Consider the following 21,500-nt stretch of genomic DNA (forward strand, 5'->3'; position numbering starts at 1 on the left):
CTTTTATATACTTCAAAATATAATGTATTTCTGTGATGCAAAGTGTCTGAACAATTATGTTACCTCTATGGCATTTCATATAGCCTTTTAGCTTAAAAGCATGCACATTTGGAGAAATATTGATGGAGATATTGATGTTTATATCAATTTTCTATACAGAGGAGTAATATTTATTTCATATTTATTGTCATCACTATGAGCGCTGGATACTGTGTTTTCAATTCATACTTGCAGCCGAAGAGGGCGCTCTGTGCACCTTTAGTCCACATATAAATCTAAAGAAGAACAGACAGCATGTGACATTCCAGGAACTAACAGAGGCCAGAGATTGCTATAACATCCAGATAAACACTTTTCAAGACAATAAATACATGAGTGAGACGATGTATACAAGTATTGCCTCAGAATTTGCCTCAGAATAGCACTGGCTCCGTGGGCGTGGCCGCATTAGCGGATAATGAGCTGAATCACGGGCGTCTGACATGTGTCTCTTTTCATACAGATTACATAAACAGAGAATTTTTGTTTTCGATTTGACTTACACAATTTAAAACCTGACATTTCAACGTTTCTTTAGACATAAGTCTAATTTTTTTGTGATTAGTATTCATTAAGTTACAGTTCATTTTCTGAGAACTATCAGATTGAACTTTGTTCAGAGGGAGACGACAGATCACACATCATGTTAGTTTTTTTTATTTTGCAAAAAGCACATCATTTTGTTGTACACAAATAAAAGAAGATATTCCACAGATTAAAATGGTGTATAACTCTTAATTGTAAGTGCAACATTGACAGAGTATTTTGAGTCTCTTTCACACTAGTAAGAAAAAAAAAACGAGGTGGTATCGCCGGTGTGACCGCCGACCCGAGGGAGTTAATATCTTGGGCTTGACTGAGACCTGGATTCGTCCAGAGGACTCAGCAACCCCTGCTGCTCTCTCTAACAAGTTCACTCTCTCTCATACCCCTTTGCCAGTCTGGGAGGGGTGGGGGCACAGGTCGTCTCATATCTGACAATTGGAAATACTCGACTCATTCCTCTCTTTGCAACAGCAATTCATTTGAGTTTCATGCTATTACAATCTCAATTCCTGTCAAAATTCATATCGTAGTAATTTATCGCCCCCCAGGCCAACTGGGTACCTTTGTAGAGGAACTGGACATGCTGCTGTCCTCATTCCCAGAGGATGGTAGCCCACTTGTAGTTTTTGGTGATTTCAACATTCATCTAGAGAAGCCTTATGCTTCAGACTTCCTCCCTCTTGTAGCCTCATTCAATCTCAATCGGCTCATTAACACAAGTACACACAAATCTAGCAACCAACTTGACCTCAATTACACATGCAACTGCATCACTGACAACATTTTGGTAAAACCTCTGCACATTTCCAATAATTTCTTCATTACTTTTAATCTACAACTCCCCATTTGTTCACCACCAACCCCTCTATCAGTTACCTTCAGACAAATCCTGCACTATCTTTCTTCTTCTCATCTTTCCTCTGCTGTATCATCCTCCCTTCCCTCACCCACACAATTCTCATCTCTGGATGTGAATACAGCAACAGACACTTTATGTTCCACCTTAACTTCATCTCTAGATAGTATCTGTCATGCTGTTAAATCTTTCTATTTCCACAACAAAATCAACAGTGCTTCAAACACACACACACTTTTCAAAACATTCAACTCTCTCCTCTGTCCCCCTCCACCTCCACCCACCTCATCCCTAACTGCTGATAAGTTTGCTAATTTTTTCACTGACAAAACATCTGCCAACAGCAGTCAGTTCTCCGCTCCACACACACACAAACTCAGACCAACCACACACACAGCCACACACCTCCTCTCTTCATTCTCCCCCCTCACTGAGACAGAAGTATCTAAACTTCTTCTCTCCAGTCATCCAACCACCTGCCCTCTAGATCCCATCCCCTCACACCTTCTACAAGCCATCGCTCATACACTTTTACCAGCACTTACACACATTATCAACACATCTCTCCACACTGGCACTTTCCCTAACACATTCAAGCAGGCTCAGGTAACCCCACTGCTTAAAAAAACCCACATTAAACACTCTTGTAGTCTCTTGTAGACAGCTACAGACCTGTTTCTCTCCTACCATTCATAGCAAAAACACTTGAACAAGTTATTTTCAACCAGGTGTCATGTTTCCTCTCACAGAGCAACCAATTGGACGTCAATCAATCTGGTTTCAAGAGTGGCCACTCGACTGAGACTGCACTGTTGTCGGTCACTGAATCCTTGCGAATTGCAAAGGCTGATTCCAAATCATCAGTTCTCATTCTGCTCAGTCTATCTGCTGCCTTTGACACAGTGAATCATCAGATCCTTCTGTCCACCCCCTCATCACTGGGCATCACAGGTACTCCACTTCTCTGGTTTGAATCCTATCTCACAGGAAGATCTTTCAGGGTTGCCTGGAGAGGGGAGGTATCCAAAGCTCATCAACTGACCACAGGGGTTCCTCAGGGTTCAGTTCTTGGACCCCTCCTCTTCTCCATTTACACTACATCACTTGGTCGCAACATTCAGGCACATGGTTTCTCCTACCATTGCTATGCTGATGACACACAACTCTTCCTTTCATTCCAACCAGATGATCCCACAGTAGCTGCACGAATCTCAAACTGTCTTGCGGACATCTCGGAATGGATGAAAGAAAGTCATCTACAGCTCAACCTGGCTAAGACGGAGCTTCTCATCTTCCCTGCCATTCCAACTCTAAATCACGATTTCACCATCCAGCTAGGCACATCCTCAATTACCCCATCAAGGGGCTAGAAATCTTGGAGTAATCCTTGATGACCAACTGACCTTCAAAGACCACATTGCAAAGACAGCTCGGTCATGCAGATTTGCACTACACAACATCAGGAAAATCAGGCCCTTTCTAAGAGAACATGCAACACAACTTCTGGTCCAGGCCCTGGTCATTTCTAGGCTTGACTACTGCAATGCTCTTCTGGCTGGACTGCCATCATGCACAATCAAGCCTCTACAAATGATTCAGAACGCTGCAGCACGTCTCGTCTTTAACAAACCCAAAAGAGCCCATGTCACGCCTCTCTTCATCTCTCTGCACTGGCTACCACTTGCTGCTCGCATCAAATTCAAGGCGTTGACGCTTGCTTACAGATCTACCACAGGCTCAGCACCCTCCTACTTCCACTCACTCTTACGAGTCTACACTCCTACCAGAAGCCTACGCTCATTAAAGGAGCGAACGCTTGTGGTACCGTCACAGAGAGGCACAAAATCACTCTCCAGGACATTCTCGTTCACTGTTCCTGGTGGAACGATCTTCCTGCCTTCATCCGGAATGCAGAATCCCTGGTAATATTCAAAAGACAGCTCATCTCTTTCGTGAGCACTTAACCTCAAAAGAAAAAAATCCTTTCACTTTCTCTAATCCCTCTCTATTGTAGCTTATGATACCCTGAGCACTGCCTAAAACTTGTATTGTGTGCGCTTCTTGTGTCTATTTTGCCTCGTCATGATGACTCGCTTGTTGTATTCCTCACTTGTAAGACGTTTTAAATAAAGGCGTCTGCCAAATGAATAAATGTAAAAGTACATTTTTAACCTCTCTGTGTACCTTATCACCTAATATTATTCTACTGGGTGATTTTAACATTCATGTGGACAATGTCAGTAACCCACTCACAAGAGATTTAATTTCTTGCCTGGACAGTTTTGGTATCCAGCAATATGTGGACTTTCCAAACCACTGTAAAGGTCACATTCTGGACCTTGTCTGTTGTTCAGGTGTTACACCCATGAACTGTACTGCAGCTGCAATACCCATATCTGATCATAAATTGCTTTCTTTTAATGCTAATGTTACACTCTCTAAATCCACAAAACACTTGATGACATTTCGGAATATATAAAAAAGATCAAGCCTTCAGTCTTTACTGCTGCATTACTGATCTTCCACATAGTGACCATATCACTTCTCCTGAGGATCTGGTCTCCTTTTATAACTTTGAATTACGGCAGTTCCTTGACACTTTTGCACCTCTCAAAATTCGCACTGTATTATTTACTCACTCTGTGCCATGGTTTACTCCTGAACTTCGCCAGTTCAAAACTAGAGGACAGCGCCTGGAATGTCTTTATAAGCGTACTGGACTTATGGTGCTCTTTCTGCTGCAAAAAAGTATTATTATCATTAAATTGAGTCTGGAGACGGTAATACTAAAGCCTTATTCTCCACTGTAAATCATATTCTGAATCCTCCTGACACACTTCCTGCACACCTGTACTGCACTGCTCAATGTGATAAATGTATGTTTTTCAATGACAAAACAACCGCCATCCACCAACAGTTTGCCTCTTTGACTACTGCTCACTGTAGTTCACCAAACAGTGACTCAATTGATTTTCCTCTTACTCTTCTTTCTTCTTTTGACTTGCCATCTGAACAAGACATTTTTCATCTCATTTACAAATCTAATTCTTCCACATGTTTACTTGACCCTATACCAACTCATTTGGTAAAGGCCTGTTTTCCTTATCTTTCTTCTTTTATAGCTTGTATTATTCACACTTCTCTTAGCTCCGGCATTGTTCCAGCATCTTTTAAAATAGCTGCTATTACCCCAATTCTTAAAAAACCTGGCACAGACCCTAACAATTTGAATAATTTCCATCCCATCTCAAATCTTCCTTTTATTTCCAAAGTTCTTGAAAAAGCAGGGTTAGCACAGGTCCATGCTCACCTTAGTAACAATAAGTTATATGAGTGTTTTCATTCAGGGTTTCGCCCTAAGCATTGTACAGAGACTGCATTACTGCGAGTGTCTAATGATCTGTTAATGGCTGCTGATGGCGGATCCTTATCCATTCTTGTTTTGCTTGATTTGAGTGCAGCTTTTGACGCCATTTCAAACAATATTCTCTTGCACCGTTTGTCCGCCATTGGTATCACTGGTATTCCTCACACCTGGTTCAGTTCATACCTTTCAAACCGTACACAGTTTGTACAACTAAAAAATGTTCAATCCCAACCTTCTTCTATTGGCTGTGGTGTCCCCCAAGGTTCTGTCCTAGGTCCCCTATTGTTCCTAATTTACCTTCTACCACTTGGTAATATTTTCTCCAAATATGGCATTAAATGCTGATGGTACACAGCTTTATGTATCCACAAACCCTGATTCCACTTTTCCACCTGTCTGTCTTACCAACTGCCTTCACGAAATTAAAGTTTGGTTTTCTGCCAACTTTCTCAAACTCAATGGCAGTAAGAATGAAGTACTCCTCATAGGCACTAATTCTATTCTCTCTAAGTCCTGCAGTTTTTCTTTATCCATTGATGGTTCTTCCGTTTTCCCTTCCCGCCAGGTTAGGAGCTTGGTGGTCATCTTTGACAGCACCCTTTAATTTGAAGCTCACATTAATAATATAACCAGGTCTTATTATTTTCATCTCCGTGATATTGCTCGTCTCAGTCCATTTCTCACTCTGCGCAGTTCTGCTATTCTTGTTCATGCGCTTGTCACCTCTCGTATTGACTACTAAAATTCTCTTTTAATTGGTTTACCACACAAATCTCTTCATAAACTCCAAGTGATTCAGAATTCTGCTGCTCGCATCATAACCCGGACTCCATCTATACAACATTTTACCCCATCACTTCAACAGCTGCATTGGCTTCCTATCAAATTCTGGATTGAATTTAAAATTCTTCTCCTCACTTACAAATCTCTTCATAACCTCTCTCCACCTTACCTTTCAGATCTTTCACAGCCTTATATTCCCTCTCGAACTCTCCGCTCTTCTTCTTTGGGTCTCCTCCATACACCTTCTGCTCGTCTAACCACCATCGGCCATAGGGCCTTTAGCCGTGTTTCTCCTCACCTTTGGAATTCTCTCCCAGTCAACATCCGTGATTCAGACTCGTTATCTCAATTTAAAGTTAAACTTAAGACTCATTTATTTAGAACAGCTTATCCTACATGATTACTGTGTGCACTCAAGTCTAGCACTTTTGTTTTTTGTTATTTTTATAGCTGTCATATTTTGTAATTGCTGCCTTTTACTTATAGTTATTGGCATTTACTGTTATTTATTATTTTAATATTGTTCTTGTTGCTATTTCTTCTAGTTGTATGGTGACCTTGAGTGACTTGAAAGGCGCCTAAAATAAAATTTATTATTATTATTATTATTATCTACTTTATTTGAAGAGTTTATAAGCTCTGGAAGAAAATCATTGATCTCCCTCTACAGGAACTGAAATAATTATTGACCCATGATCAAACGGTATGTCTTAGTCAAATATTTAAAGCTTGATGTCATGTTTTAATTGTGTTTATAATTGCCTGTTTAATTGTATTAGTTTACATTGTTGTGGCTCCGTGTGATGCTGAGAAAAACTGCTCTGACTCAAACAAGTGAGGAAATATTATTATCAGCTACAGTAACATTACAATTAAAAGTAATGTAATATTATAAATAAATGAACAATACTCACGTCAGTGTATTGAGTCGACAGTGTTTATCCTGCAGTAGAGCAGCGATCTGATTCACTCGTTTGTCTCCTAGTTCATGTCCAATCAGATTCAGCTCTCTCAGGAGTAACGGGTTTTTACCCACAACTCTCTTCACATACTGACAGGCTTCATCTGCAGCAGGACTCAAAAACCTGCAGAGGAGACAATTCAGTTCTCAACTAAATGTGTGTTGCATTACAAAAATGATTGATAAGAAAAGCTCTAGTTAGTTATTTAAACACTTTTCATTGAACATATAAATACACAACTAAATACATAAATACTTAAAAACAAAGTGTAATAATCAGAGTTATTTAAAAGAAACTAGAGTGACACTGAGTCCTAAAGCAAACTCATCAGAACAGAAACATCCCACAGAGCAGAAGGGCAAAAGCTCACTTGATCACGATTTTCAGTATGCATACAGAATGTGAAATTAATGCCTCAGAACTGACTGAGAAACTGACTAAGGACTGAGAAACATCAACAGAGAAAACTGCTTGTGAAACTGCATGTTTTTAAACATCTGGAGACTCAGACCTGCTGTAGAGATACAGTGAATCTGGGCTTGATGGAAAACATCTGTGTTCAGAAAACAATTTGGTTGAAAGTTTATCTAGAGTTTTTAATGAGAAGTGTGCACAAAAACAAAAATGTTCATGTTAATTGTCAAGTATACCATACTCCAGAATTCTTTACTGTAGCTTGTACCACAACTAAACTGTGTTGACGACTATCATCATAATGACAGAACCCACAGCATCTGATCTGATCTTAAATATCTTAAACAAATTCTTCATCTTATTGTATAACTAAAGTAATATATTTGTTATGAATATTTAGTCTGCTTATAACTCATTTTGTATTATTTCATCCCATCTCACTTCAGTGTCTTCAGTTGACAGTTTGGATCCTTTAGTAAATCATTGAGCTCCTTCACTCCTGATTCTCCAGGATCATTTCCTGTGAGATCCAGCTCTATCAGGTGTGAAGGGTTTGATCTCAGAGCTGAAGCCAGAGCTTTATAACCTTCTTCTGTTACACTGCAGTTAGACAGTCTAGAACAGAAATGAAAACATTCAGCTGATTAATAAATTAAACCTGAAAAATATAAATCTTTAAAGTGGATTTTATTTTGATCTTTGTACAAATGTATTGAAAGTTGAATATGGAGGCAAACAAAAGACACAGAGAACTTTAATATGTTAGACATCAACATCACTTTCAAGGATTTAATTATCTAAAACTGTACAGGTGTGAAAGTCTTTGATCTGAATGATTCACAACAAGCAACCTGCAAATGGCCAGAAAATGATTAACTCAAGTTTGGGAATGGCCTAATTAAAGTCCAGACTTCAACTCAGACTCATTGTGAGATACTGTCATGTTTTCAGTGGTTCATTTGTGTTCAGGTGTTTCTTGTTTATTAGTGTCTGTGTGTGTGTATATATATAGCCCTCATGTTACCATTGTCTTTTTTCTGCTTTGTTCCCTGTAACTGCTGTTGGTGAGGTTCATGTTTCTTAGTCAAGTCTTGTTTTTTTATTTATTTTTTGGTTCACATTCATTTAAATAAATATGCACTTGTGTTCAGTTACATTGACTTCAGTGGATCATATTACAGGCAGATGCTGATCACAGATTTTTAAAATGCACTTCCATTTTTACAAATTACAGCATTTGCTGCATCAAAATGAGACATTTTACATTTTGTGAAATAAACATTAAATTGAAAGCAGTTATGAACAGTTCTGATGTCACAAAACTACTTTGTTACACACCAGAAATCAGTAAATATGATCACATTCAGCAGTCATGTTCAATATATGATCACTTATATTTAAATGTGCAGTTCTGGACTAATGGTTAGAGAGTCAGACTGGTAACCTGAAGGTCATGGGTTTGAGTCTCACTATCGAAAGGAAACGTGGGTGTGGGGAGTGAATGAACAGTGCTCTCTTCCACTCTCATTACCCACAACTGAGGAGCCCTTAAGCAAGACACAAACCCCCAATCACTCCCTGGGTGCCGCAGCAGAAACAGCTGCCCATTGCTCTGGTGTGTGTTCACTGCTATGGGTGAAATGCAGAGCACAATTTCCGAGTATGGGACGCCAAATTTGGCCACATATCACTTTCACTTCACTTTAATCTACACAGAATTAACCTGTGAAAGTTAGGAAAGACATCTGTGTGTTTATAGTGCAGCTGTTTTTCAATCTATCAATTATTTGAAGCGTTTCTAAGCTACGGAAGAAAATCATTGATCTCCCTCTAAAGGAACTGAAATAATTTTTGACCCATGATCAAACTGTCTGTCTTAGTCAAATATTTAAAGGTTGATGTCACGTTTTAATTGTGTTTAATTGCCTGTTTAATTGTATTACTTTACATTGTTGTGGCTCTGTGTGACGCTGAGAAAAACTGCTCTGACTCAAACAAGTGAGGAAATATTATTATAAGCTACAGTAACATTACAATTAAAAGTAATGTAATATTATAAATAAACAAACAATACTCACGTCAGTGTGTCGAGTCGACAGTGTTTATCCTGCAGTAGAGCAGCGATATGATTCACTCGTGTGTCTCCTAGTTCATGTTCACTCAGATTCAGCTCTCTCAGGAGTAACGGGTTTTTACCCACAACTCTATTCACATACTGACAGGCTTCATCTGCAGCAGGACTCACAAACCTGCAGAAGAGACAATTCAGTTCTCAACTAACTGTGTGTTTCATTACAAAAATGATTGGTTAGACAAGCTCTAGTTAGTTATTTAGATGTAACACTTTACTTTGAACATTTAAATACACAAATAAATATATAAATACTTGAAAACAAAGTCTAATAGAGTTATTTAAAAGAAACTAGAGTGATACTCAGTCCTAAAGCAAACTCATAAGAACAGAAACATCCCACAGAGCAGAAGGACAAAAGCTCACTAGATCATGATTTACAGTATGAATACAGAGTGTGAAATTAAGGCCTCAAGATCTTTCTGGCTTTTATGCAGGAGGAGTGAGAAACATCAGCAGAGAAAACTGGCTTGTGAAACTGCATGTTTGTGAACATCTGGAGATTCATAAATCTGCTGTAGAGATACAGTGAATCTGGGCTTGATGGAAAACAACTGTGTTCAGAAAACAATTTGACTGAAAGGTTATCTAGAGTTTTTAATACGAAGTGTGCACAAAAACAAAATTGTGCATGTTAATTGTCAAGGTATATCATACTCCAGAATAGCAGCACATACACTGACCCATAATGTCTATTTGATCTGTAGCTTGTACCACAAATAAACTGTGTTGACGGTTATCATCATCATGACAGAACCCACAGCATCTGATCTGATCTTAAACATTTTGATACAACAAATTCTCTAGCTTATTGTGTAACTAAAATAATGTATTTGTTATGAATATTTAGCCTGCATATAACTAATTTTGTATTATTTCATCTTGTCTCACCTCAGTGTCTTTAGTTGACAGTTTGGATCCTGTAGTAAATCATTGAGCTCCTTCACTCCTGATTGTCCAGGATCATTTCCTGTGAGATCCAGCTCTATCAAGTGTGAAGAGTTTGATCTCAGAGCTGAAGCCAGAGCTTTATAACCTTCTTCTGTTACACTGCAGTTAGAGAGTCTAGAACAGGAATGAAAACATTCAGCTGATTAATCAGTCAAACCTGAACAATATAAATCCTTAAAGTGGATCTTTGTATAAATGTATTGAAAGCTGAATATGGAGGCAAACAAAAGACACATAGAATTTTAATATGTTAGACATCAACATCACTTTCAAGGTTTCAATTATCTAAAACTGTACAGGTGTGAAAGTCTTTGATCTAAATGATTCACAACAAGCAACCCGAAAATGGCCAGAAAATGAGAAACTAAAGTTTTTGGAATGGCCTAATTTGAGTCCAGACTTCAACTCAGACTCATTGTGAGATATTGAGTTTAAAATCTTTTAGTTTAAACTGTTGAAGTGATTTTCAGCATTTTGATTCTTGTATGTGAATGTTACTGACCTCAATCTCTCCAGTTTACAGTGTGAATCCTTCAGTACATCACATAGGTGCTTCACTCCTGTGTTTTCTAGTTTATTCCAGCTCAGGTTCAGCTCCCTCAGGTGTGACGGGTTTGATTTCAGAGCTGAAGTCAGGATGACACACTGTTCCTCTGTAATACTGCATCTATTCAGACTGAAAAAAGAGAAGAGACAATGACTCAGATCTATGATGATCAACTAACATGTTTAGCTTCATCCAGCAGACTTTTGCTGACAAATAAACAGGGATATCCAGGAGCAAAAACATGGAGAAAGACGACACATTGTTCATTTAAATATACTACTGACACTGTAACAATACAAAGGTTGAAATCGTTGATCTATTTATGTTAGTTCACACATTCATTTAATCTCATCTTTAAGGTTCTTTCGTGTCAATGTCACTCTTGGTTTGATCACTGGGACAAATGTGTTTAAGTTGGTTGTTTTCAGACACATCGTCTACTCTCTAAAACTTTACAATAAGCTTTCATTTGTTAACATTAACAACATTAGTTAACATGAAACAATGATGGACAATACTAGAACAGCATTTAATAACCTTAATATAAGTTTCAACATTTACTAATTCATTTTTAAATACAAAAGTTTTGTGTTAACATTAGTTAATCCACTGTGAACTAACATGAACAATGAATAATTGAATAAACTAACATTAACAGATTAAAGAATAAAAGTATTTACTTGAGCAGAACACAATCAAACAAGTTTTGTAAAAGGTAGTTCATTTGCTTTAGTGCTGGACCGTCTAGGTTCAGTTTAGTTGATGTTTTCATGTCTTTTATTTTTAAAAATTTCTCACAGTTTTGCTCCTCATGTGATCTTGTCATGTTCTGATTGGTTCCTTGTTTCATGTGTCATGTTTTCATTAGTTCATTGTGTTCAGGTGTTTCTTGTTTATTAGTATCTGTGTGTATATATAGCCCTCATGATACCATTGTTTTTTGTCTGGCTTTGTTCCCTGTAACTTCTGTTGGTGAGGGTCATGTTTCTTAGTCAAATTTTTTATTTTATTTTTTGGTTCACATTAATTTGAATAAAGATGCCCTTTTATAGCCCCATGTTACCGTTGTCTTTTGTCTGGCTATAGGTGCGATCAAGTCACCTCGTAATTCCTGTAGTTGCGAGATTCTTGCTTGTAAAAAGCGTTCACGTCCTCGTAGAGCTCATAATTACAGCTTGTAAGTATGGAGTTTTCAGAAAGCTCCCAGGTGTACCACATGGCTGCTATAGTCAAGTCATGTCACCTTTATTTATATAGCGCTTTTTACAATGCAGATTGTGTCAAAGCAGATTTACAGTGATAACTGGTATATAATTTTGGCTGCACAGCAGCTCTTAAAGAAAATAGTGTCAATGCAGGCAGATCAAAGCACTGTTGAATATCAAATGTCAAGTCAAGTGTCCCCAACTAAGCAAGCCAAAGGCAACAGCGGCAAAGAACCCAAACTCCAACAGGTGACATCAGGTGGCAAACAGGTGTTAAAATGGAGAAAAAAAAACCTTGGGAGGGCCAGTTCTCCTCTGGCGAACAGTGCTTTGTTACGATTCAGGTATCTATCATCAGAAAGAGCTTTATCAGAAATCAGAAAGAGCTTTATTGCCAGGTATGTTTACACATACTAGGAATTTGTTATCATAAGTCATAAGTGAAGGAATCATAAATCCAATGGGATCGCAACATTCAAAGTATTTATTCCAGGTCAATCCAGTTGAGGATCGTATTCATCACGCCAGTATGGACAGTTTGTTGAGGAACTGTGCCACTGGCTGCCGTGTCGATATACCACCTGACTGCTGTAGATTCATTTAGGTGTTGATAGTGGTGCCATAGAAATGCATGATTCCCAGTCCAAGGATGCGAACAGCTCTGAATATAACGTAACGTGTTATCATCTCAAGATTCCGGTAAATACGAGGTGGCGTGAACGCAGCATTTGTTCCCTGTAACTGCAGGGGCATTTCCTCCTCAAAAAAGAAAAAAAAAAAAACAGGATGAGAAAATAATCCATATTACAAAAATAAAACAATAGAGAATGAATGGGTGAAAGTTACGTGAGAGGAGTGTCACGGTTGCACACAAACAAGATGGTAAGATCCAATCGCAGCCTTTATTGGGAAATCCACAGCCGTACATCCAAAAAACAGGCAGGGGTCAAAATCCAGATAAACAGTCCACAAAACAAAAAAAACAGCGATACAAAAGGTGCAAGACAATACAACAAACCACAACCAAGGACAGAAACAACTGAGACTAAATAGACAGACACTAATGATGAAACACAAAACAGCTGGGTGCAATGAATGGGATAATGAGTCCAGGAAGTGAGTATGGGAATTGTAGTTCGGACAAGTGACAAAAGTCCATGTTGGAGTGCCCTCTAGTGGCTAAACTTGGGCACTCCAATTTGTGATCATGACAGTACCCCCTCTTTACGGAGCGGCTACCAGACGCTTCATGAAACAAAACAAAAAAAACAAAAACACAACTCTCAGGAGGGAGGTGGACTGGAGGAGGACCAGGGGGAGGGACGGCGGGCCAGGACCAGAGCCCCCAACCGAGGACCAAGGGGGAGCCGGAGGAACAGACCACGGGGGCTCTAGGAAGATCGGGATCCTGGCTGATTGCCAGGGCGGCGCTGGAGGAACTGACCAGGCGGGTTCCAGCAAGTCTGGAGTCCCGGCTGAGTGCCAGGGCGGTGCTAGAGGAACTGACCAGGCGGGTTCCAGCAGGTCTGGAGTCCTGGCTGAATGCCAGGGTGGCGCTGGAGGAACAGACCAGGCGGGTTCCAGCGGTTCAGACAGCCGGGGCAGTGACATCAGGGCAGAAGGCCTGGGTGGCGCCAGCAGGGCAAAACACTTGGGCGGCGGCAGCGGCAGGGCAGGCGGCCTGGGAGGCGGCGGCAGGGCTGGCCAAGGGTGCTCAGTGGCCATATCAGGGAGAGCGGACAGCTCGGTGATGGCCTCCGTGGCCGTATCAGGGAGAGCAGACAGCTCGGTGACAGCAGCGGGCTCAGGGACGGCAGCTGGCTGCTCTAGGACGGCAGCTGGCTGCTCTAGGACGACCGCTGGCTGCTCTAGGACGACCGCTGGCTGCTCGGGCTGCTCTGGAACGACAGCGGGCTGCTCGGGCTGCTCTGGAACGACAGCGGGCTGCTCGGGCTGCTCTGGGATGACAGCGGGCTGCTCGGGCTGCTCTGGGACGACAACGGGCTGCTCGGGCTGGCAGACTGCTCCAAAGTCAATAGAGCTCGAGTTCCTCAATGCACGCAGGACAGCCAAGACATAAAAGGTGAGCACAGCACTCTGGGCCAAGACAGGACTGACCAGGAGAGCAGGCTGCTCTGGAGCGGACTCACTGGCTGGAGCGGACTCACTGGCTGGATCGGGCTCTGGAGCGGACTCACTGGCGGGAGCGGGCTCTGGAGGTGTTGCCCACTCGACTCTATGGGAGAGATAGTTCACAAAGCCCCAAAAGTCCAAACCCTGCAGACCATCCATCTCCCATTGAGGCAGAGGATCATCGAGACCCTTATTAAAAATCTCTTTGAGCGCATCATCATTATACTTTAGCCCCACCGCCACCTTCCAAAACCTCAGGGAGAAGTACCAAATGTCCTCTCTCTCCTGGCGTAGAGCCATCACCGCCCCCAGCAAAGCCACACGCTCCCTGCCCGTGGATGGCGGAAGAACCCTCATGCTGCTGGATCTTGCAGTGGTGGTTTGTTCTGTCACGGTTGCACACAAACAAGATGGTAAGATCCAATCGCAGCCTTTATTGGGCAATCCACAGTCGTACATCCAAAAAACAGGCAGGGGTCAAAATCCAGATAAACAGTCCACAAAACAAAAAAACCAGCGATACAAAAGGTGCAAGACAATACAACAAACCACAACCAAGGACAGAAACAATTGAGACTAAATAGACAGACACTAATGATGAAACACAAAACAGCTGGGTGCAATGAATGGGATAATGAGTCCAGGAAGTGAGTATGGGAATTGTAGTTCGGACAAGTGACAAAAGTCCATGTTGGAGTGCCCTCTAGTGGCTAAACTTGGGCACTCCAATTTGTGATCATGACAAGGAGGCAATGGCTCCATTGTGCTATGTTTGGATATGATCGGTTATGATTGATTTGTGTGATAAATCCCGCCTTTTGTTGACGTGCATGTTCAGCGTGTCAGTCTGAATGAATAAAATGATGGCGTCAATGGGAAGACTAATTAAAAAGCAAGTAAACAGCTCACCCACTTAAATATCACCGCTTTATGTCATGTCAAAATCAAACTCGAGAAGACCTGAAAACATGATGACTGCTGGGGTTTTAGCTAGCAAACAGCTTGGTGAAATTAAAGATACATCTTCATGTCTGTGACAAAGAGTTTACCGAGCATGACCGATGATCTGAAATAAGTTGACTTAAAAAGAACAGCTGAAAATCAATACAGAAATAAAATATATTGTTTAATCCTCTATGATACAGTGTTGCCTCCAGGCATTAAATATAATTAGACTTTTAAATGAACTTTTAAAAAATAAATACATTAAAAAAAGGAATGAAAATGTTGATTTATATTGTTATAGTGTCTACTTTTAAGCAAGAAAAAACACCACAAATCATATTGCGTACCATAGAAGGTTAAATTGTTACTGCCTTTAGTTATTATTTCAGAATAAATGTAAAAATGCTTAAAATACTAACTAGACGAGATTCACTTGGTTTAAATAAATAGAACATTACATTGTTAAATACAAAATAGAATTGTATTTGGTTTCTTTTTTTAAGTAATGTAATGTTCATTTAACAATGAAAATGTGACGGACAGTAGCGGACATGAATTTACATTTGATTTATAAAAAATAAAAAATACATAAACTGTGAGGTCATTGTTTGCCTCTTCATTTCAGAACACAACTCCACTCCACTGTGTAACTGCTGTTGGTGAGGTTCATGTTTCTTAGCCAAGTCTTGTTTTTGTTTTTTTATTTTTTACTTTTAGGTTCACATTAATTGAATAAAGCTGCACTTGTGTTCAGTCAAATTGACTTCAGTGAATCACATTACAGGCAGATGCTGATCACTTTTTACAAGTTACAGCATATGCTGCATCAAAATGAGACATTTTACATTTTGTGAAATACAAAGCAGTTATGAACAGTTCTGATGTCACAAAACAACTTTGTTACACACCAGCAATCAGTAAACATGATCACATTCAGCAGTCATGTTCGATAAATGAACACATATTTAAATGTGCAGTTGTGGCCTAATGGTTAGAGTTGGACTTGTAACCTGAAGGTCATGGGTTTGAGTCTCACTATCAACAGTAAATGTACGTGTGGGGAGTAAATGAACAGCGCTCTCTTCCACTCTCATTACCCACAACTGAGGAGCCCTTAAGTAAGACACAAACCCCCAATCACTCCCAGGCGCAGCAGCAGAAACAACTGCCAATTGCTCTGGTGTGTGTTCACTGCTATGGGTGAAATGCAGAGCACAACTTCTGAGTATGGGACTCCAAAATTGGCCACACGTCACCTTCACTTCACTTTAATTTACACAGAATTAACCTGTGAAAGTTAGGAAAGACATCTGTGTGTTTATAGTGCAGCTGTTTCAATCTATCACTTATTTGAAGAGTTTCTAAATTCTGGAAGAAAACCATTGATCTGCCTCTAAAGGAACTGAAATAATCATTGACCCATGATCAAACTGTCTGTCTTAGTCAAATATTTAAAGGTTGATATAACATTTTCATTGTGTGTTTAATTGCCTGTTTAATTGTATTACTTTACATTGTTGTGGCTCTGTGTGATGCTGAGAAAAACTGCTCTGACTCAAACAAGTGAGGAAATATTATTATCAGCTACAGTAACATTACAATTAAAAGTAATGTAATATTATAAATAAATGAACAATACTCACGTCAGTGTGTCGAGTCGACAGTGTTTATCCTGCAGTAGAGCAGCGATCTGATTCACTTGTGTGTCTCCTAGTTCATGTTCACTCAGATTCAGCTCTCTCAGGAGTAACGGGTTTTTACCCACAACTCTCTTCACATACTGACAGGCTTCATCTGCAGCAGGACTCAAAAACCTGCAGAAGAGTCAATTCAGTTCTCAACTAAATGTGTTTCATTACAAAAATGATTGATAAGACAAGCTCTAGTTAGTTATATATGTAACACTTTTCTTTGAACATTTAAATACACAAATAAATATATAAATACATTAAAACAAACAAAGTTATTTAAAAGTGACACTCAGTCCTAAAGCAAACTCATAAGAACAGAAACATCCCACAGAGCAGAAGGGCAAAGGCTCACTAGATCATGATTTTCAGTATGAATTCAGAGTGTGAAATTAAAAGCCAGAGAGATCTTGAGGCCTTAAGCAGGAGGAGTGAGAAACATCAGCAGAGAAAACTGGCTTGTGAAACTGCATGTTTTCATGAAACTTGCTGTAGAATGAATCTGGGCTTGATGGAAAACAACTGTGTTCAGAAAACAATTTGACTGAAAGATTATCTAGAGTTTTTAATGAGAAGTGTGCGCAAAAACAAAATTGTGCATGTTAATTGTCAAGATATACCATACTCTAGAATAGCATATATACTGACCCATAATGTCTATTTAGGGGCTTTCACATCGAATAGCTCTAGAAACTTAATTATAGGAACAAGCCACTAGGATAGTTCCCTGAGAACTAATTTCTCCCCCGGGCCATGTCCCTGGTTGCATAGTGAGCTGGCAGTGGAGATGGCAAGAGCGTGTTTTGCTTAATATCTGTTTTGGGTCAGTTGCTTCGTTTATTATTTGCTGCTATGAAGGATTCATTTTGATTCTGTGCTTTTGTTCAATATCTACCTTGACTATAATTTGAATTTCAAAGGGGTTGTTCATTGTGATTTCACTTTTTAACTTTAATTAGTGTATAATGTTGCTGCTTGAGCAGAAACAGTATCTGCAAAGTTACAGCACTGAAAAGTCAATGCAAACGGAAATATTGTCTTTTAAAGTTATGGCAGTTTAATGCCTACAAAAATGACCGGTTTGGACAACAACAAGCTTCTTCCAGGGTTGGTGACATCATAAACTCTGCAAAACACGTCAGATTGGATGTATCTTGTATTTATGTGCGTCCTATAAGACTAGAGTGAGTACTGTTAATTCTATTATGTTTGCTGATCTATGCTCATCATCAGTGATGACGCAGTTAATGTTAGACACTGTATACACTGCGTTCCAAATTATTATGCAAGTGACATATCAGTAAGATTTCAGTACAATAAACATTCAGATTTTAGTTTTTCTAAGAAAATGTTTGTTTTTTTTATTTATCCATGTCTTTTTAGATAACTGGTATCAATCTCAGACAAAATAATTTACCAGATCTATGGAAACCCTACTTAGAGGTTGTTCCACATTATTAAGCAAGTCACAGTTCTCATGCAATATGGGGAGAAAGAAAGATCTTTCTGAAGATGAAAAGCATGAAATGGTGCAATGTTGTGCAAAAGGCATGAAAACAACTAATATTGTGTGAAACTGCATGGAGATTATCAAATTATCATAAGATTTGTGAATGATTTAGAGCACAGCAGAACTCGGTCAGATAAAGGCTTATTAAGGAATGTTCCTGTCAAAAAAAATTAATTGTATTAAAAGGACAGCTATGTCTCTGGAGTCTCAAGAAGATTTCCAAGCAGGCTGGCAGTTGTGCGTAAAGATGCATTTTAGACATCACTAACCAAACCTCACAAAGAGAAACATTTACAGTGGGTGTACAAATACATTTTCAAACAGTTTAAAAGCAGAAGCTGCTGTAAGTACGATTTATTGTTTGTACATGTCTTTTAAATGTATAGTTCTGTTGCTATTTTTGGTTGCATAAAGGACATAAACAAAGACCAACTCATTTTTACTTTGCTAGCCAGTTAGCTGTATTATAGTGCATACTTCTCCAACAAACACCAACAAACGTCTATGTTTACAGACAAACAGTTGTTCATGCTGTAAATTAAATGATACCTTTACAAAAATGTTACTACTCATTGTATTCGGCTACAGTAAAGCTTTAATCAGGATAAAACTGTATATTGAAAGCTAACAAACAGCAGTGACAGCATCTAAACACTTTGACACAAATAAAAAATGAAATACCATTCATAAACGTCCTTTAAAAGCCGCGATTGCTGTTCATCTGGGTCTGATTCGGGCTCAATTTGATACAGCAATATAATCAAATTGAGCATACAATATATAACCGAAGCGCATGTAACTGGTAACAAATGGTAAGGGGCGTGGCGTTTCTGGACGCTTCAGTGAATCACGATGGCTCTGGATACACTGGGCCAGCTAACCAATCTGAGCACATTGCGTATTTCGGAGGGAGTGGCTTCATTGAACCAGGAAATCAAATGAGCCATTCGAATGACAGTGGAAACAGAGGTGTAGAATAAAGGTAAAATATATGAAAAATACAGCGTTTTCAAAAAAACCAAAGCATTAAGACATGTTAAACTGTGCCCCAAAAAAACAATCAAGCCTAGAAAAAAAAAAACACTTAACCACCCCTTTAAATCTTGTTAAAAAAAGATGTCTTTTATCTGCCCCCAATCATACAATAAGCATTATCTTGGGTCTCTGGAATTGCCGGCTTCGGCAGAAAGTACCATTTTAAAATTTTCTATTAAATTAAATATGATACATTTTACACAGATTTCATTCAAGCCATGATTTAAATGAGAAGAAGAGATTAAAATATATATAACACGAAATACTTTCATTCAACCATTCAATAGTTATACAGTTGCAGTTGTTGGTGTTCTACAAGATAACTGGTTACAGGTAGTATGTGTGGACATGATATAAAATTTATGCAGTTGAAAGATGTTTGATATGTCCATTGTTTGGAACAATTTGATGCATATTTAGTTGTAGACAAAGTCTTTGTTGGTTTTTATGTAAAGTTAGGTCACTCAGAGAAACAGGCCAGCATTGTCTCTCTGTCTCTTTTGATCTGGTAATCAAAGACTCTTTATCTTCTGGTGACCATTTGGTTGGTACAAATAGCTTAAGTTTGTCACCTCTCCTTCAGTCAGGAAGCATGGGTGCCATAAAACTACCTAGCAGGGGGTTGTTCTGTAGACGGACTGGAGCCGGAAATTAGGTTCTCTGAGCTTGGGTTTCTGGAATTATGTTTTGAAAGAATCATCTGAATGATTTATTTGTCAGGTTCATCCACGGTTGCTACAAAAGTTTCCACCTAATAATGTGAAAGCAGCAAAAATCACTGAAACAATACTGGATTATATTGTTTTGGATGGACGCTACTGCAGCTGCCATAAAGGGAAATCTTGTGGCATGTCCATGTTATTCTGAGGGACAATGCCAGCAACATGCGAAAAGCTATGGATAACATGGGAGTGCGCAGTTTAGCCTCCAGCAAGACGTCAAAACTAGGTGGAATAGCACTTCATTATTGAGAGTCTGCTGGAACAGAAGCGAGCCCTGTCTGCCTATGCTGATGACCATGACCTGTCCACAACACTCACAGCAAACCAGTGGTCCCTGCTTGAGAAAACAAAGACCTCTCTTGAACCGTTCAAGGAGTTTACTAGGAAGGTGAGCTCAGTCACCTTATTGAACTTATATCAATATTATAATTTGAGCTGAACCTGTATATTATATCTCTCTCTCCCACTCTCTATCACTCTTTGTAAAACAATAGTACACTGCAAATTTAAAAGTGAAAAGATTCCATGATGTAAATTTACATTTAATAGAACTTAGAAAAGAAAAATATTAAATAAATGTACACATTATAGATACATACATACATACTAACATACATTACATATTATATTTGAAAAGTAAAAGTAAGGATGGTAAAGTTAAGAATAAATATGCAACCATCTGGCAAATGCATGATGTACTACTTTGATGAGTCTATAATTTAACTAACATTTATTTTATTTTATTCAGATTCTTTAAAAATGCAGACTCTGCCAAGCGTGGGAAAGATGCACTGGCCAAGGAACTGGAGGAAGACTTGAGGAGGACCACCACAGCTGATGGGGCATCAGAGACTTCAGACCCACCAGAAAAGGCCTCCTGGAAGGAAGCAGCAGCAGCACCAAGCAGAAGCAAGAGCAGCAGCAGCTTTGCAAAAGAGTTTGACAAAATTCTGGAGTAGCGTGAGGAAGACCAAGCAAGGACACCAGTAAGACACTTAAGTATCTTAATTTCCCTTTCTTTCCCACTTCTTCTTTTCCTTCTTACTCAGCATGTGCTTTCAACACATTCCTGTTGTCTCTCGGCAACGCTCCACTCTCACATGTAGAAGGCAGTGCAATACTGCTAACCTGATTCCTATCTACTCCTCTTCTAATACTCCTTACTTTTAAACTACAACTCCCTATTTGTGCACCAACAACCATTTTAGAGAAAATGGCGAAAATCCAAAGACCAATCTGACCTAGGAAGTTATCAATCTCTGCTCTCAACCTTCTCTGGTGAAGTTCATAAATGCTATATTTTCCCAAAATCAACAGCGCTTCAAACACGCACCCTTTTCAAAACATTCAACTCTCTCCTATGTCCCCCTCAACCTCCCTAACTGCTGATAATTTTGCTAATTTCTTCACTGAAAAAACATCTACCATCAGCAGTCAGTTCTCAACTCCACACACACAACAACTCAAACCAACCACATACACAGCCACACATCTCCTCTCTTCCTTCTCTCCCCTCACTGAGACAGAGGTATCCTTACTTCTCCTCTCTAGTCATCCCACCACCTCTATATCACATCCCCTCACACCTTCTACAAGCCATCACTCCTACACTTTTACCAGCACTTACTCTCCACACTGGCATTTTCCCTACCGCATTCAACCAGGC

General features: G+C 39.4%; 1 protein-coding gene across 3 annotated transcripts in view; it reads right to left on the reverse strand.

The window, feature by feature from the left end:
• The window catches only part of LOC125250790 (protein NLRC5-like), a 243,665-nt gene that overhangs the window by 92,296 nt on the left and 129,869 nt on the right, over positions 1 to 21,500 (reverse strand). For all 3 annotated transcript variants that reach the window (XM_048163565.1, XM_048163563.1, XM_048163564.1), the window contains 4 exons: positions 16,523 to 16,693; positions 10,552 to 10,725; positions 9,990 to 10,163; positions 6,506 to 6,676 (listed from right to left, as the gene is read on the reverse strand). In XM_048163565.1, the coding sequence (XP_048019522.1) occupies positions 6,506 to 6,676; positions 9,990 to 10,163; positions 10,552 to 10,725; positions 16,523 to 16,693 (690 nt within the window). The remainder of the gene's footprint in view (positions 1 to 6,505; positions 6,677 to 9,989; positions 10,164 to 10,551; positions 10,726 to 16,522; positions 16,694 to 21,500) is intronic.

The sequence above is a fragment of the Megalobrama amblycephala genome, linkage group LG17, assembly GCF_018812025.1.
Source record: "Megalobrama amblycephala isolate DHTTF-2021 linkage group LG17, ASM1881202v1, whole genome shotgun sequence".
NCBI classification, from domain to species: Eukaryota; Metazoa; Chordata; class Actinopteri; order Cypriniformes; family Xenocyprididae; genus Megalobrama; species Megalobrama amblycephala.